Below are 19232 nucleotides of genomic sequence, written 5' to 3'. Positions count from 1 at the left end.
TGACGTGTGTTTTTTTTTTGCCTATCTGTTGCTGGTCAACTATTCTAGCTGTACTAGCTGGGTGACAATATTAAACCCACTGCGGGAGACAATGCCGGAAAAGCGATCTCGTCCGAGAAGCCGCGCCCGCAGCAAAGCTCGGTGCCGTAAACTTATCGCGCCGGCGTGAAAGAGCGCGCGTCACCGTAGCCGCCATTGCGGCACTTGCGCGATGTTGTTTAACATCGAGCAGCAGTAGGCGCAGGCGACAGGCACTAGTACCAAAGGCAAGGATAATATAAGCAAAACAAAAATGAGAACGGGTCTTCGTTTCTTCACAGTGCCGCGGTCGGATGCCCTGCGGCCGTCCGCTACTGCGCAACAGCACAATGTGCTGGACTACCGGCTATGCGCGGTCCCCTTCGTCGCAACATCAGCAGCAGACCAACCGAGCGATGCATTCAAAATATATCAAGCGTGACAAGGCCACGCGCGAGGGTAAGGGCGAAGTTTAACGTCACTCGGGGTACTCTCACCGTGAGAGCGCGGAGCTAAAATCCCTATATAAGAAAAGTACCGCCATCTACTCTTTCCTCTGCCGCCTCCTCTCCTAAAGCGCTTGCGCGCTCGTCGCTCGCCTCTTATCTCCGCACGGCTCTGACCTTTATGCGCCGTGCATTCGCCGCTCAGTTTCCGTTGAAGCGATAGACCGCACCTACCTTCGCCCGCTGCGGCGTATGGGCTCGCTGCCAGCGTTTTGACAGCCGTTGTCTGGAGTCATTCAGTGTGGTCTATTCATGTTTGTTTGTGCGCGCTCACACCACCCTTGTTCATTCAGTTAGTAATAGTCGGGCCATATTTTCCAACGCACGCTGCACATGCAATGCTGCCCGGATCGGCAGTGCAGCACTACAGGTGTGTCCCTTCGCACGCGCTGCCCACGGGAAGCGCTTTTCATCAACACCACCGTTTCACACGCGCCTTCTCGTGGTCATCGAGTCTCTCTTCATGTCGGTCTACTTACGCCGCAGCACACATGCTTACTTAATCAGCTCATGCTTGCTACATTTCGTATTGCTACCAAAGCCGCTCACCTTACTTCGTATGACATTGCTGTGTTGCTATCGCATTCATTGCTTCGCCCTTAGGGCGAAACTGTGACATTTTTTCCTTTCCTTTTTGCTTGCGAAAGCCAAGTCGACGGTGACGCACCTAGAAAGTCCACGTTGAAGCTTTCAGGCCGGGCGCGCGCCGCCGCCGCCGCCGGCGATTGCGGCTGCGCAGAGGACTTTCAACATGGCTCTGAGGCTGAAAAAAAAGAAAATATAAAGAAGTGAAAAGCGCGCGCTATCATCGTCCAATCGGAGATACGGGAGAGAGAGAAGCGGCATTTGTCAAAGGATGGCGGTACTTTTCTTATATAGGGATTTTACGCGGAGCGAGATAGCAGCGCTGCGGTGTGGCCCGACGCCGTGGTGCGTTTACTTCTTTGGCCGGTAATACATCTGCCCGTAAGTTCCCCTGTTCCCCTGTTAGGCCGCGCTTCTATCGAACATACAGAATGGGCGGTGTAGGGCTGCATGATTGTTTTGTATATATTGTCACAGTGCCGCAACTTGCCCACGTGTTTTATGAATAGGGAGGCGGTCACTCCCCATGCAGCGCGTCCGGGCAGCAGCCGTTTCTGTTTTTGAGGGGTCGAACGGCCCGCGTCGTGTCGGGTGACGAGCCGCGGCGCGCGCCGGGGGGGGGGGGGGGGGGGGCGCGGTGCGGATGCGGAGAACGAACGGATTCGGAGAACGCGGTCTTGCGCACACTGGGTTGGCATTCCGCCGATGGTCATAATAGGCAACGCGGACAAACCTCGAGTGGAACGGCTGTACGCGGTGTTGTGGCGCCGGCCTCCGAGTCCCCTGCGGGCTAGAGACGGCGCCGAGATTTATGGCCTAGCATTGTTGACCATGTGTTGTGCGTACGGAGCGGGGGTCCACTCCCCTACGCGTCCGGGCGGCAACCACGTGTATCTTGTTTTGAGCGCTGAGAAAAGCCCGCGTGGTGTCGAGTGTCAGCTTGCAGTGCGCGCCATAGAGGCGCAGCGCGCATGCGAGGATCGCGTTCGAAGAACGTCGTCTGGAAAACACCGGGTCCGAATGCCGCCAACGGTCATTATTTTTCCACGCGGAAAAAGCTTGAGGGGGGGGACTGCGGTACGCATTGTTGTGACACCAGCCCCCGAGCCCCTTGCTGGCTAGAAACGCCACCGAGGTTTGAGATGGCCTAGCAATAAATCGTGCGTGCCTGGCGTGTTTGCAGAGGCCGTCACTGACCACGTGGAAATAGCAGAGGGAAACGGAGTTGCGGAAAGAAGGAAAACAGGGTTGTTTTCCAATACGTTTCTTTTAATTGTAAGCCCATCCCTTTGAGTTGTGGCTTAACAAACTTTCAGCTCTCATTGGCAACTGCTTCCGTGGGATGGGCCAACGGTCCTACCGCCCTTTTTCTTCGTCTATTTCACCTATAACAATCGAGACGAGGTGCTTGTGCCTCAGTCTAGGCTGTAATCACTAAACCTGATAGATCAGTAAGACTCCGTACGATGCAACGCTAGTCTGGTCCGTAACCACTTAGTGGTAGAACAGTGAGACTTGGTTGGTCGTATGTAGTGACAGTTGTCCTAGGCTCTAACTTAAGAAAAAGTGGAAGAGTAAGGCGCTGTTTACTTGTGTGTTTTGCATCAGTGTTGTTTTGCTAACTCTGCATTTGACTGTGTAAATATTTTCGCTGCAATATATCTTCAAGTTTTGTTACCTCCAACCTGCCTCCTGCTTCATCAACGCCGATAAACACGTTGAAGAGACTTTCATGGACTTCAAGGACAAAGAACAAACTTAACTTTCCCCCATCGTGAAATGTGAGCCTAGGATATCCGCAATGAGTACAAAGGGATGAAAAAGCCCTGAAGAAAATTGTGGCTGCTGAAATGTGGATGAAAACTCTCTTGATAAGCTATAAAAAACCGAAATGTCTTACTGTAAGCATACACACCTACTTCTCCCGCCCTCCTGATCTGTTGCCCATAATTCTTGTCTACTGCGTATCTCGTTTAACCACGTTGATCGTCGTGCAGGTTACGGTGCTCTTCTTATTCACCACCAGGCTACAAGCTCTGGTGTGCGAAATGCGACACACTGGACGACGAATGCCAAGCGTGAAGCGCATCATATTAACAGGGAGCGTGCTGTCGACAGCAGCGGCTGATGCGGCGCGTGAAGCCTTCCATGATGAACTGGAGTGTATGCTCAACATGTACGGTATGACTGAGTCATGTTCCGTAATCACGGCTCAACCAAAGACCAGCGGGACTCGTACTGGATCTGACACCGGTGTTCCTAACACCATGGTGATGCTGAAGGTGAGGTGTCGCGTTATGCTCTTGCTAATTAATCCGTGCCAACTAGGGTTAGCGTTGCATCGATGGTTGGCGAATCAATTGCGGATGTATGACAGTTATAGAGAACTAATAATGAAATGAACGGAAGCTCCCACGACGCAAGTCGCAGACGGGCGTGCCTACACACGGTGCTAATGCGTGAGTTCAAGTGGCGCAACCATCGCCTTCCTCAGAGGTGAGACGCAGTCTAGGTTCCAGGTCGGGCGTGTTGTACGGGAACTGATTTCACGCGAAAAGTGCGCAGTCATCGACTCGGCACTGCTGCGCCATCGAAAAACCCCGCGAAATAATTTAATTTTGCTTGAAAAAATAAATAAAGAACCTCGCGCAACATTCTACCCACTGTGGGAATCGCTGTAAGTGAACCTTTGATGAGCCGACAAGAAAATACGGTGCGTCACGATAAGAAAGGCAGAGTGGTTTTTGGCCACTAAAACAACCCGTAGAACCTGGCCGTAAAGGTAATTAGTCGTCGTGGCCCACATCCGAGCAAATCCAAGTTTTGGTTAATTGACAATGTTCTCGAGTAATCACTTTAGTAACAGTATTGGAGACATTCCCCTTGTCTTTGCATAGTGCGTGTCGAAGTCGAGGCCGAAAGCGTCCCTGACATTGCACGAAGGCTGTGGTTTTTCGCGTTGTATAGCGTGATGCCTCCAGGTCTGGTAAACGCTTTTCGACAATCTGAAACCGTATGCAAGAATATTTTCTTGGATAAAGCATTTTCTCAATCGTCAGTCTCCAGCGCGCGTTACTCGTGCTAGCGACGGTATTGGCGCGGCGATGGCTAATTCTTGATGCCTGCAAAAATATCTGATGTAAAGTAGGGCATCCGTACCTTGCGGTTTACTTGACGAGAGGCGTTCACTGCACTGCAGTATGACGAAAAGTCATACTTCGCATGAGCCGCCGTGTGGCTTAGTGGCCATGGTGTTGCGCTGCTAAGCAGGAGGTCGCGGGAGCAAATCCCCGCCGCGGCGGCCGCACTTCGATGGGGGCGAAATGCAAAAGCGACCGGGTCCTGTTCATTGGGGCCATCTCAAACATACCAAGGAGCCACAATGCCCTCTCGGCTCTTTCTATGGCATATTGCTTACGCCCCAATTTTTGGCCAATCCCCTAGGAGAGTAAGATAGCTGTTTGGTTGAGGCGTGGGTGACGTTGCGCACTAAGGGAGAAGGAGGTGATTCTTGGTGTACTTTCTACGAAGTGACTAAATCACTAGCGCCCACCTAGACGATGGCGGGGCCCGGCGCTGACTGCTGAAGGGCAAACAAAAGAAGCTCCCTTCGGGATGTCAGTAACGGCTGCATTCTCTGAAATCGGCAAGCTCCATCAAGGTCAGGTTCGACAAATCGCTACAAGTTGACTGTCACGAAGAGCCGACTATTTGATGCAAGGAACCAAGGCCAGCGACTGGCGTGGGAAAATATTCGACCGTTCTTTTCCGACTGATTCGTCATTGCATCATATGTTGGTGCGATTGCACAATATCAGGGGTGGAGTCCATTAAATTGTGCGACATTATGGGTCGAATGCTGCGAACGCTTCGACTTTTCCTTTTGGGTGGTACAGAGTAATCGAATTCCCTCGTCTAGTGTCCCAAGAAAAATTCAGAGCCCTTCCACTACTGTGAAGATGGAAGCCAGCAAAGCTCCGACTATGGTGGGTCTGCTGTAGTGAATGTTGCCCCCACGATGAGAATGGGCGTATCGTCGTTGGGCATCACCCAACCGAACATGTCTATCATGAACGTTTCGATGTGTTTCGTAGGCGTTGGAGGGGGAACGTATACAGTCGTGATCACCGTACCGTCAAAGAGTTTTATTAAAGATGGCTACGCCAATCGCGGCGCGCAGACAACCGCTAACGCGCTGACGTGGTCACCAGGGTGACCTAACAAAAGGACACATGTTTTATTTTGGTAATGCAGCCACGTTAGCACGTCGCAATCGATCTGCAATCCGTCGCAATCGATCTGCATTCAATTCCAACCATCGCCCCCTGCCACATGTTTACGGCAGTATCATACATAAATAGAATGTATTTTCCCATTTGTTGCCATTTGAGTACTGACGATGCCACCCGCATAGGTGGCGAAACGTCTGTGTTTTTGTTATATTTTATTGTTGAGTAAAGCCAGCGACAACAGGTTGAAGCTTATCAATGCGTCAGCGGGCTTCTTCGATTTTCGGAGTTCTGGCAGCCCGCTGGGAGCCAGCTATAATTCAGGTCCTGATAGGAAGTCACGTGAGCTGGGATCCCAAGACAACCCGAAGCTGCCCGAAGTTTGCAAAATCGAACACCCGGGCAGCTGGCCGCGGCGTAAACGTAACATGCTACCAGCATGGCAGCGGCCGGTGTGGCCGGAGCACTTCGCGTAGTCGGTCCATTTAAGTGTTGCCAGCTTGAAAATATATAGCTGCATTCGGGAAAACGATCACTTTGCGAGATTTCGCGTGATTGGACATCTCACTTTGCACAGCGCAACAGCCTGCGACGCGTCCGATGCCAAGACGCAAAATCGCAAAAAAAAAAAAAAAACGATCGCTCGAGGGTGCCTCGGGGAGGTCGGCCTCCGGCGACATTTGGAGTTATTTGACAAGACACGAAAAAGCGGGCACGTCTTATACGCGTAAAGTTTCGTGCCGACATGCTTGAATTTGATTTCAGAAAATTTGTTTCGGCTGATGTTGCACCTCTTAATTCTGCTCCTGTGCCGAAGGAGCTGAGGATGCGGCTGGCGCATGAAAAGGCACGCCGCCTGTGACCAGCGAAAAGCTTCACACGAAAAATAGTAATGGTCGATCATGAGAGCAATAATTAAGCTAATGTACGTGTGGCTATTACTCATCTTAACCAGTGCATTCCTTTAACATCAATGGCCTAATTAATATAGCTAGAACACATCGTTTTAGAGGTGCCACCCAAGCATACGACGGAGAGAAGGAGCGAACACGGGCCAGCTGCGACGCCTTCGCTAACTGCAGAAAAAAGATATCGCCGCATATACGCGAGCGATGTGAAAAGGGATACCACCAGAGAAAGATGAACCGACAACCCACCGCAATGTCTGGGAATGAGCGTCTACAACTTCGCGGACAACTTGCGCGGGACACGATGAAAATACCCTGCAAACATGTTTGTCCGAGCCCACGGTGACAGCGCCGCGCGGCGCGCGTTGTTCACGGCTGGGGAAGAAGCATTCACGGTTCACACAGATACACACACACAAAAAAGAAAGCTTCAAATGGTTCGCCGCCACTCGTAAGGCACCGCCTCGCAAGGCGGTACGCAGCATTAGAATCCTAGTAAGATAGCGCTAGAACTAACGCATTCAGCGATCCGGACATGGCGCCGACGTCGAGAATCGCGCCGACGAGTACGTGAGCGCTCACTGAGACGGAGTCCAAAACAACGTCAGCGGGGGCGGCGCGCTAGCGTTCGACGCAAGCCAGTTGGCTGAGTGAGGTAAAAGTCCTGAAAAAACCGCGCTGCAATCCGTCAATTCTCCACATAGATGGCGGCGAGCGCTCATCGCCTGTTTTAGGGGCGAAGCACCTTAGGGCCGAGCTAGAGTGTACTACACAATGACCATATTCTAGTACACTCTAGGCCAAGCCTTGTCCCTCGTACTCCGTAGCTCTGGTTGGCATGGAGACCGCTATGTCTGTATGTATACGCATGTATATGTATATAGCTATATATATATATATATAGTATAAGTACGCCAAACTCCGGCTTCTGGAAACCGGAACCGGAAGCCAGCTTCTGGCTTCCGGAGAACGCTTCCGGCGTTTTTCTATCTCGTCCGTAGCTAGGGGCTCTGCGGTGCACAAGGGCGTTCGTTCCCCACGCGCGCTCTCTTTCTCGTCCGTAGCTAGGGGCGCTGCATTGCACAAGGGCGTTCGTTCCGGACGCGCGCTCTCTTTCTCACTCGTTCCCGACGCGCGCTCTCTTTCTCTCTCAACATCTGCTCTCCTCTACGCCCTCCCATTGGTGAACCTGTCTCCAGTCAGGAGATGCCAACTGGAGGGACTGCACAGGGGTGCCGTGAGGGCCATTCTGGGGCTCCCCAAGTATTCCCCAGTAGCAGCAACACTCGCCGAGACCAACGAGTGGCCTCTCTCTCTCCGAATGCTCCAGCGAGCGCTGGGACACCTGGACCGGCTACACCGGACACCTGATGGCAGGGCCCTCCTAGAACGGCTTCGCAGCCTACCATCGTCACGGATGGGAGGGCTCTGCCTTCTCTACGAGCAGATGGTGACTCACCCACCAGTGGCGGTTCCCTCACCACCACCACACCACCGGCCACCGGAGGTCCACCTCTCCCTCGATGGGGCTACAAAGCGTGGGACACCTGTGACCGCTCTGCAGCAGGCAGCATCCTGCAAACTCCAGGAATGGAGGGTCGGCTGCAAGTGTTCACCGACGGTTCTGTGATGCCGGATGGGTCAGCAGCAGCGGCGTGCGTCATCCCTGCCAGAGCCATCAGCAGGCAATGCCGTCTGCCGTTCCCAGCGAGTTCGACAGCGGCGGAGCTGGCGGGGCTTCACCTGGCGGCTGACCTCCTGGCTGAGGACCCTCCTGCACGGCCGGTTGCTGTGCTATGCGACAGCAAACCGGCGCTGCAGTCCCTTTCCAACTGCCATCGAGCTGGACTGACAGGGTCCCTCTTGACCGCGAAGTTCTCGGCGCTCGCCTCCTCTGGAGTGTCCGTCTCCTTTCACTGGCTACCCTCCCATGTGGGCATAGCTGGTAACGAGGAGGCGGACACCCTCGCTAAAGCTGCCCACCACCCAGGAGTCACATTCACTCGATCAGTGGCGGCTTCAGACTACTCGAGGCCACGACTGAAGCAGCTTCTACTGGCGATCCACCCCGACCCGAGGGTGGCAAATGGCAAGGGACCTAAGCTGCTCCCCGAGTCTGGCCTCACCAGGCGAGACAGAGCTACCCTGCTGCGACTCCGGACTGGCTGCATATGGACAGCAGCCAGGCTTCATGCCAAAGGCCGCAGCGCCTCCCCCTCGTGCCAACGATGCGGTGACCCCGAGACACTCGAACACCTCCTCTGCGCCTGTCCAGCCCTAGCACAGGAACGTTCGAAGGTCACCCGAGCCTATAGACTGCAGGGACTTCCTGCTGACTCACTGGCCAACCTGCTGTTCCCATCCCGCTACCATCTCCCCGCACTACACAGCCTCGTGGAGTTCGTGGAGGCGAGTGGGATAGCAGCATACCGCTGAGCGTACCTGCCCTTGCCGGTCCCTGCCGCCTCTGCTACCTACCCATGTGCGGACGAGCCCCCTGAACTATCTCTCTTCTCTTTTTCTTTACCTCCTACTCCCCCTATCCCCTACGACGCTGCGCCGTGCTCCCTTATGGGCTGCAGAATTAAGCGTCTCTTCCTTATGTATAATAAACACCTCCTCCCTCTCGTCCGTAGCTGTGGTTTACCCGAATGATCCCCCGGTGCTTCGCCCACTCATCATCATTCACTTCGTGGATATGCGATGACTTTTTGTCGTCTGCTAGGCAGAGAACTTTCAGAGAACAGCCAGACCAAAATCGTCCTGGCTGGTTCTGGCAGTCCGCGGGTAGCATGAACCGTCCAGCCATGGGGCGGAAGTGTGTCACGCGGCGGTCCGAGCAACCCGAGAAAATAGTCGCAGTTTCGCCCGAAAGGCGAAGCATCAATTTCAATAGCAAATTAGTAGAGAGCTATACCACTGCCGCTGGATTTTAAAAAAAACAGGTGCGGCCCGTTGCGTGGCACCAAAACGGCGTCTCGGGCCTAGTTCTCCTCGCGCCCGCTCTGGCGCCACTGCTCGGGTACAGCCGTTCAGGGAGAAGTGTTTCCACAGCCGCGTTTGTACGCGCGACAGTGACTCTAATCAGGCCATAAATAACGTGTTTTATAGTTGCACATTACAGGTTGAAGATTAAAATCGTTATTAGAAGTGCCGATTACCCCACATATGTCAAAAGTCTGCCCTAGGAGTGCCAATCTTTTGTAGAGTGGGCCTCGATGCTCTCTATGAAGGCTGCCCGCTCGACTCACATGAAATTAAAAGATGTGGTCTATAATCGGGAGTGAGTTTACGCGTTTCTTCAAGACGACTTCAAAACGATGGATCGTGTTTTATCGCTCAGCGAAAACAGTCCACGGCGCCGCATCCGATCCAGCCCACCTTTGCTCTTCTCATCAACCGGCCTCCGCTCGCACGTTTCAATATTCTCTCTGCGCTGGTAGTGGCACGGCCACTAGGTAGGTAGGTAGTCGGAAGAACCTTCACCCCGTTTTTATAGGGGCAAGACTGCGGGCCGCTCCCATGCTGGGATGGGAAGGCCAAGCCTCACCACCGGATCGTGGGCATTCTGGACAGCTCGGAGTTGATCAATCCATTCGTGGTTCTTTTACACACACAAAAAAAGAGACGCGGCCTGCTGCGTCACGTCGCTGCCAGTTGGCGAGCGCGTCTCGGCTGAGTTGACAGTTGCGGCCGCTGTTTTTCCTGGGCTCGAAAAAGAAAGTTTCCTGGGAAGCGAATTCTTTTTTTGCATGTACCCCGGATAAACGGGAAACACAGTCGGGATTGCTGTCGGAAGCACAAGCTCAATCTTCGTGTTCTTTTTATAGTCATTCTCAGTAAAATGTTTATGAGCACACCAGCGACCTGTCGCTTGGCTCCCACTTGCTTCCTTTCCCTGACGACTTTTGGCGAAAAATATTCTTCAGCAACGCTTCCCGACGCTGTAGATCGCAGGAGCATTTCGTGGTACTTCACGGTAGCGTCTCTTTTCGCGTTCGAGTTGCACAGCAGCACACAACAGCTTCTCGGCATCACACCGCTAGAAAAAACAGTCTGCGACGCACACACACACCACAGAACCGTACTCAAGCACTAACACACACGATCACACAAAAAAGCACACGAGAATGCGCACGTAAAAGCACACCAACACGCATAAATCCTGAGGCAAGCACATTGTAGCACGAAGCGGCGTCTGCCTTGCGTACCGTAGCAGTGGCGCCCTCAGCAAAAAAAAAATTCACAGTTTCGCCCTAAGGGCGAAGCAATGAATGCGATAGCAACACAGCAATGTCATACGAAGTAAGGTGAGCGGCTATGGTAGCAATATAAATTGTAGTAAACATGAGCTGATTAAGTAAGCAGGTGTGCTGCAGCGTAAGTAGACCGACATGAAGAGAGACTCGATGACCACGAGAAGGCGCGTGTGAAACGGTGGTGTTGATGAGAAGCGCTTCCCGTGGGCAGCGCGTGCAAAGGGACACACCTGTAGCGCTGCACTGCCGACCCGGGCAGCATTGCATGTGTAGCGTGCGTTGGAAAATGTGGCCCGACTATTACTGATTGAACAAGCGTGGTGTGAGCGCGCACAAACAAACATGAATAGATCACACTGAATGACTGCAGACAACGACTGTCAAAACGCTGGCAGCAAGCGCATACGCCGCAGCAGCGGGCGAAGGTAGGTGCGGTCTATCGCTTCAACGGAAACTGAGCGGCGAATGCACGGCGCATTAAGGTCAGAGCCGTGTGGAGATAAGCGACGGTGCGAGCGAGCGACGAGCGCGGTTGTTGGCAGTGTAAAAGTGCGCCCCTCCCCCGCGCTCCCTCCGGCGCTGGCTTCCCGCTTCCTTGCTTGCGCGTGGATGATTGAGTGCGTTCGCTCTCCGTGATAGCGCGCGTCCCCGCACGCTTCCGCTCGGGCATACGGCGCGCGGCGAAGATTTTATCTATAGCGAACCTCGCGGCGACGGCAACGGCGACGGCGACTGCGACGCCGACGGCAGAAATCCGGTTGAAGTGTTCATATAATGGCTATCGCAATAAAACAGCAGCCGCAACTGTCAACTTAGCCAAGACGTGCTCGCCCATTGACGGCGACGCGACGCAGCAGGCCGCACCTTCTTGTTTTTATCCAGCGGCCGTGTCTATACGGAGTAAGGCTATTAGTTCTATCGGCTGCATAAACTTGGACACATTCGCTTACTAACAGAATTAAGAAGCATGGTGGCAGTGCGCACAAGCAAACATGAGTAAATCACACTCGATGGCCGCAGAAAACCACTGTGAAAATGCTGGCATGAGCAAGCGCGGCCGCAGTAGCGAGCGTAGGTTCCTGCGCTCTATCGTTTCAGCGGAAACTGAGCGGCGAAAGCACCGCGCATACAAACGTAAGAGCGGTGCGGAGATCGCTTTCAAGAAACGGTACGCACGACAGCCCGCAGCCGCGCAAAGTACGAGTACGCAGTTGCTGGCTCAGTAGAAGCCGCTCCCCCTCGCTCTAGCGCTTCCTTCCCGCTTTCCTCCTTTCGCGTGGGATTGTTTCGCCAGTCCGCCTTGCATGCGGTCGCAAGATACGCATTTGGTGCCACAGCTAAACGTCGCCTCCCCTCCCGAACCTTGCCTCCCCTCCCAAAACGTCGCCTCCCCTCCCGTGCGTTCGCTCTCCGTGAATGCGCGCTTCCCTAGCACGCTTTCACTCGTACATACCGCATACGGCACGCGGCGACCTTTTTATCGCCCTTGGACTTAACACGGAACCTCACGGCGACGACGGCGACGCCAACTACAGAAATACGCTTGGAGTGTCCACAAAATTGCTATCGCAATAAAACGAAGGCGCTCTGGATGGCTCTGGCAGCCCGCGGGTAGCCAGAAGTATAAAATCGAAGAGGCCCGATGAGCTGCGTGTTCTCGCGACCATCCCATAGCGTGAAGCCTTGTATGGAGCTGCCGCGGCTAGTGAAGCCGTGCATCCGTGGCTATTCGCTTAACGCGACAGCGTTAAGGGCCCCGTGTCGCAGGAAATCCGGCGTCGTCGTCTGCGTGCGGCGTCTGCGTGCGGCGTCGGCGTGCAATGTCGGCGTCCGTGGCCGAGAAAATCTTCCTGAACCACCCCAACCGCGCAGGCCCTCCGTAAGGTGCAAGGTTTTGGTGAACAAAAATTGAATTCCTCTCAGTGAAATCCGTCAGGAAAACAGTAAAGTACGACTTAACCACAACCTACATGTATAGTGGCGTCAGATTGTAATCTGACTGTACGAGAAAACATAATTCTCTTACGAGGAAACTCAAACACAAACCCATTTTCCAGACCTACAGCTGCGCGCTCGGGTAGTTTACTTGCAAACATGATATGCAGACGGCGCTCGCGTCCTCGGCAGGTGAAAGTGGGACATCACCAATGCGTTTTGGAGACGCGCGCGCGTGAACAACAATCAATTAATAAAAGAATAAAAAAGGTGCTAGCGCCTTCACCTTTAATATACCGCAACTATATTGCCCCTGGAAAAACACCTTCCCAGCAATGCATTTCTGTTTAACAGTGAAGCCGACTTTAAGGGGATCGGTGTAATCTTGGTCGTTGTAAGCTGACTTTCCCACGTTCTTCGTTGCAGTGGGAAAGCCAGCTTAAAACGGGGCCCGATAACGGTACTCGAACTGGGCCCGATAACGCTATCGCGTTCCACTCTTGAAGGCGAAGCTTAAACGCCCTCCAATTTTTTCGTACTTTGCATGTTTCGCGCGTTTTTTTTTCCGGAAAAACCAACGAGGCAGAGCTGAGCACGAAACAAATGCTTGATTCGGAGGTTATTTGAGGTGCCCTACACTTCGTAATTGATATGTTTGCGCTTCAAGCAATAATAAGTAAATGACTAATTAAACGCAAATAATTAATACTCCGTGAAGCAAAAAATACTAGCTGTAAGTACACACGTCTACGGCTACTATGCAGTCGGTACGATTTCTCTAGAGCTTTTGCTTTCTTTCTTTTCCTTTAATCTTGGTCCAAGGTTTCCAAGTTCACTGGGACACCGGTATGTGTTGTGGTGTTGATGTACCATTATATATGTGTAACTAGCTTCTTTTTCATTACTTTACCTACGCAACGGACGATTGCGATATGTTTATAAAACGACACCTCCAGAAATTTCCCGGGCTAAAATAGAGGTCGCAGACGGCCACATTTTGATAAGTTTGGAATGGAGCCATTATGCCAATGCCGTAACGCTAAAAGTTACAATTCCACTGCGGCTTTTTCCGGAAATGGTAATCAGCAACTCAAGTTTTCAGTCGAATGCCAAACGTCCTAAATCACAAATTTTCGATTTTCAAGAATTTGTATTTCTTAGCTAGTTCCTTCTTCTGGCCATCTGTGAACCTCGCCTAAACATAAGCGCCATGAGATTGTCGGGTTATGAATAATTCATGTGTTTGACATGCGGAGAAAGAAGCAATCTCACTGTTTATGTCAAATAGGAATCGAGGTATGCTCGCACAAGGTTCGTTCTCGCGAGGGAACCCAATACCTGAGCTTAGGCATCAATAAGAGGTTTCATTTTACACACATAAGACGGGATTTTTCCCATCGAGTGGATTTTACAGCAACATATTACTTGACACAATCCTCGCGACTGCTGCTCCATGGATACTAATCAGTCGCACTGTATTGCCCATCATCTGCTTTAGGGTTTGCCAAAGGCACATTATAATGTGAAACCCTAACCTCACACATATTGCATCATTTGCTTTAAACTATAGACTTTGCGTCCTAAACAAAAGCAGCCCGACATACATTCGTGGCTCACCATACAGCGGCAGTTTGGGCTCGCCTTTTGTGTCACAAAGCTTAAGTAGGAGCATCCAGTGAATCACAGACATCAAAACTCATGTAAGCGACTTTGCCTCTTCCTATATGACTCTAACAGTACTCAAGTCAACCTGTTCAGCCACAATCTCACGATTGGCAAGCATTTCGATTTGTGATCGATGAGGTATGCAGGAACGGGTTGGTTCAACCAGCAGAGCACGCCATCTCCTGACATCGTGCGCTGTCGGTTTTTTACCATGCGCTGCCAGGACGAAATGAGGTGCAGCGAAAATCAACTACACCATTGACTTTCCGTGAATGGCAAAATACGGCAAAATAGAACCTATTGCAAGACTGTAAATATCGCAAGTAGACAGAGCTCCCATTTTAAATATTTTACGGACATATGCCTTAGCGCCTGATTTCTGGTGAAGTGCTGGTATTCAGAAAGTGCATTGCATTGGAACGTGAACAAGATTAATATCTGAAGAAGCTCTCTGTCGTGTCTTGAAAGCTACGGATTGACCCGATTTGAGTCACCATTACAACGAACGCGGTTACTTTAATACGTCATCGTTTTTCTTACACGGTTGCTAACAGCGTGTGCATACTCAGTTACATATAGTGAATATAAAACTACATTCACTCAGCATAGCTGTGAACTGGCTTTAGAGACTTGTCTACATCTATCCAATGTAGGATAATACATTTAGCTCACTGAGAAACAAATAAGTGCAAGCAAAGTTCACATTTTATAATCTGGAATGCGCCTTGGTGGTCTGCAGTCTCGCTGATGGTAGCACGGGCTAATTGGACCTGTCCTCGACAAAGAAATGAACCGGGGTTGCCTGCTGGCATGGCTGTAGTGTACAATAAAGTGCGACCGTGGAAACAAGATGATGGTGATGTCCGGAGATATGTTACATTTTCTGGCGGAGCCCCTGGGACATTCGACGTATCTTTGAAAAAAAATATTTTGAGCACAATATCTTTGTTGCGCCTGGCGACTTCAATTTGTGATCCGTGGGTGCCGATGATTGTGTGGAGAATTTGGTCGCAGAATGGTGCGGACGTGTTGCCTTGCAGTTGTGTGCATAAGACACGATCACCGGTGTGGAAATGATGTGGTAGACCATTTCTACTGCAAGTTTCTTCTGGAGTTCAGATCACTGTAGGAGGGGTATTCTGCGTGTCCACCTAATGGACATAACCATTTCATCCTCTGCGGAATTTCTAATTGGCTGGGGGCGCCTGTCTCCTTTTCATGTGTACCCAGCCCAGCCAATCAGAACTTTAGCATCAGACGAAATGGACATGTCCGCTAGATGGACATTTACAGAATACCCCCTAATATTTCTGGAGTGAGATTTCACAGGAGTTAGTGAGGAGTAGTACGGGAAGAGTCTCTTGAAGGGTTTGCCAAAGAACAGTTCATGTGGCCTTCGTGCTGTTCCTACTTGTTTTGTAGACGGATATGACATCAGGAACATGTCCAATTCAACTGCCCTGTTTCTGTATTCAAGTTCGCCGGTGTGGACATGTTTCTTTGCCGGGCTCATAAATCATTCCACTTCTCCTATGGCCTGTGGCCACAACAGTGGGGTCTCGTGGTGTCTGAAGCCAATATGCTGTGCAAATGTTTTTTAACTCTGTGATGTGAAACGGGGCCCCGGAGTCTGTTCTTACTTGATGTGTAATGCAGAACTGTAATAATAATATTAATAATAAGTTTATTTGCCATCATACATATTGGATGGGAGGACGGAGGGAAAAAAGCTGCTCACACGCAGCTTGACCCTGTCCACAGCCCCTGATTTGTTTAATTTGGCAGAAGCAGCATATCAACTCATAAAAGTGTACACTGAGTGCAGATTCCTGGAAGAGCAGGGATAACGCTTTGCGCGCTCGTTGAGTTGTTGATTTCCACCATGGGGTACCATGAAAAATTACCTATTACGACTATGGCATACTTGCCATCTGGGAACGGACCACGAAAGTCGACTGAGAATTTCTCTCATGGTCCATATAGTTCTACTGGGAGATCAAGTGGTGGTTGAATTTGCTGTGGCACGGAAACTTCCCATGGAAAACAGCTCTTCAATCTTGTGCGTGCGAGGTGGCCCATGCCGGGAAACCAGAGCTTTTCTGGGAACTTTGGTTTTAACGATGCGTGGATGAATTCGGTGCGCAAGCTGACTGGCACGTTGATGAAGATTGATTGGCAGAAATAAGGAAGTTCTTCGAAAGACTAGGCCTTCTTCTGTTTGTGTGAGATATTTCTTTCACGCCAGTCTCCAGGAATGACAAAGTTATATTATTTTGCTCTTTTGCCTTTGTGAATTCTATTGACAGACAATTTACCGATAATCTGAAGTGGAGACATTGCGTTGTACGAGAAAACCTACAAGGATGCTTCTTTGGCTGCGTATTCGGGCTGTAGTTCTGAAAGTCCGTCTCACCAACAACAGACACGATAATTTCAGTTCCCCGTAGTAAGAGACTGGGTATTGTGTTTACTTTGAATTTCAGCTACCTCGCGCTCGACGTCGTTGAACATGCGTCTCTACTTGAGGATGCCTGGCACGTGAACTCTGTGAAGCATGGCGTATTTTCGTATTTTAGAGGATGATGTTGCTATGATGAGTTGGTTTTTTTATTTCTAGGCCTACATCTCCGAAGTTGGAATGACTAGAAAGTTGTGGAAGCCTCGCATGAGAAGCATAGACTGGCTCACCGACATTTCGCGTCAACTGGCGAAACCGTAAACAGCGAAAATAAAGCTAAGGCGCTACGCCAAGTGAGCGCCATGTTTTGCTCCGGCGTCGGTGTCTGCACACCATGCGTTCGACTGCCCACGGCTGGTGCCACGAAGCCGTCAGAAAAGGATCCTTCGGCTGTTTTCTTCGGATGATGACGATGAAGATGATTTATTGGCATTCATTTGAAACGCAGCGCTGACTTTATAGTCACCTAGCCTACATGATTTAATCTTGGTATGCTATATATACATGTTTCTCATTCTAGCATTTTTGTATGCACCTCCATAACCTTGTTTTTTTTCCTTCAAAACTTCTCCGTCTACCTTGTTCCGATAGCTATGGCTGTGACAGATTATCGCGTATCAATTTCTTCCCTTCTTTTTTTCCGCCAATACTCTAAACGTATCCTGCTTTTCTCGACTGCTGCCCGGTTGATACTTCCGTCCAATCAAATCCAAGCGCTTCTGGAAGGGCTAAGCTACCTATGGTTCTTACTGGGTCCCTTCGCACTTCATTAGGCTGTACTGAGTGGTCTCCGGATTTTTGCTGCAGCATACACATGCCTCATCGGCGTTGTGACGTAGTGCCTTCTCGCGGGTATCTTCACTGATGCTATACGCAAACTAGAAATTTTCGAACCTGCCAACCCACTTGGCTCACACTTGGCCAATGCTGCTGGCATCCGTTACACGGAGGTTTAAGGTAGGAAATGGCGAGAGCATGCCACCCATTTTCTTCGACTCTTCGAGGCTGCTATGGGTGTCCTTGCCGAAAGTGTTTCAGTGCGTGAGCTGCCTCAACTGGTAGATCACTTTTGGCGCAGTCGTCGCGTTATGAATAGTACGGATTGACTGGAACAAATAGGCACGATTTGAACAGACACTTCTAGTTTAATTTACTTCTACTTCTCATAGGCACGCTTTCACGGAGAACATTTTCACGCCAGCATTTTCACAGTAGTTGTCCGCGGTCATCGAGTGTGATATATTCATGTTTGCTTGTGCGCGCTGACACCATGGTTGTTAATTCTGTTAGTAAGCGAATGCGTCCAAGTTTATGCAGCCGATAAAACTACTATCCTTACTGCGTATACCTCTCTACTAATTTGCTCTATCGCAATTGATGCTTCACCTTTTGGGCGAAATTGCGACTTATTTACATGGTTACCAGCTGCGTGTAGAGACTCGGTTATGTTTGGCCAACATTGAGCTACATCCATCCTGTATAATGTTGAACTGGCTGTGGGGTACTCGCTAAATATTGCGAATATAGGACACTAGTCGCTTCCTCCTGATTTTCGGTTGTGGCTTTTATGCGGATGCTTTTTAAACTACGCAGTATTTTCAAAGATCGACTGTGGCAGATTGCACAATTCCTATCATTGATCTGGATTACACAAAGTTGCGTGCATTATTTGAAAAAGAATATCAAAATGCGTAGTCTACGAATGAAGCAGAACTGCTCTAATTACATGTTTAACAAATTGCTTTACGGTTCGTTTTGCCATTTGGGAATTGTAGCCGGCGAGTTCACCAGGCATTAAATACACTTGGAACGGATTACCTGTATGACGCCAGTTCCGAGATATTGCTTTTCGAAATGTCGGATGAAATACATTCACATTCCAGCTAATTTCGTGCTTGAATGCATAAATGGTGTTTTCTTAAGAACGTAAGCGGCAAAAATTGCAATTTTACAAGTTTGACGGCACAAATTTGGAAATCGGTACAATCCTCAGAATTTCCTCCAAGTGCGTATGCATTGGATGTTCACCTGCTACAATTAGTAAGTAGCAATAGGGGGAGTAAACTAATTGGCAAAAACGTAATCGCCTAAATTTTGATAATTATACAATTGAGCATTCCTATTTTTGCCAAAGTAATGTGCGCCTCTTCGAATTATCCAGTGCATGGATTGTGATTGTGCTATTATATAGGCAATTTAGGCGATTACAAACGATCTTAAAGATTTTTTGTTTATTTCAGACATTACCCGCAGCGCCTTTGTTCGCATTATTGCGAGTGGCACAAACATTCATAAAATAAATGCGTAGTCTTGCGGCCAACGAATTCTGGTAGTAACAAATTCTACTCGGAAATCGTTACCGTATTTTAAGGTATACAGAATTCTGTACGCCTTAAAAAACACGCAATATTTTCAGGTGGTGGATTTGGTCACGGGCCAGAAACTTGGTGCACACAAGATAGGCGAGATCTGCTACAACACACCATGTATGACCCGGGGCTATTACAAGCGGCCCAAGGAATCTGGCGAGCTTTTTGATGAAGAGGGTTGGTGCAAGTCAGGTAAGAACGCGTTTGCCGTCACGTTCATTAACGAGGTTGCGACACACCTACCGAATACTGCATCTGTTACGTCCACCTGCCAGCCCGCAATAAACACACTGCCGTATT

At 50.3% G+C, this 19232-nt stretch overlaps 1 protein-coding gene across 2 annotated transcripts in view; it reads left to right on the top strand.

Moving 5' to 3' along the window:
* The window catches only part of LOC119449070 (probable 4-coumarate--CoA ligase 3), a 193951-nt gene that overhangs the window by 78844 nt on the left and 95875 nt on the right, over positions 1 to 19232 (top strand). For both annotated transcript variants that reach the window (XM_049666240.1, XM_049666239.1), the window contains exons 6-7: positions 3107 to 3391; positions 18980 to 19124. In XM_049666240.1, coding sequence (XP_049522197.1) covers positions 3107 to 3391; positions 18980 to 19124 — 430 coding nt within the window. The remainder of the gene's footprint in view (positions 1 to 3106; positions 3392 to 18979; positions 19125 to 19232) is intronic.

Source organism: Dermacentor silvarum, chromosome 4, assembly GCF_013339745.2.
Source record: "Dermacentor silvarum isolate Dsil-2018 chromosome 4, BIME_Dsil_1.4, whole genome shotgun sequence".
NCBI lineage: Eukaryota > Metazoa > Arthropoda > Arachnida > Ixodida > Ixodidae > Dermacentor > Dermacentor silvarum.
Note: the sequence above shows the minus strand (reverse complement) of the source record. Positions and strands in the feature narration are given on the sequence as shown.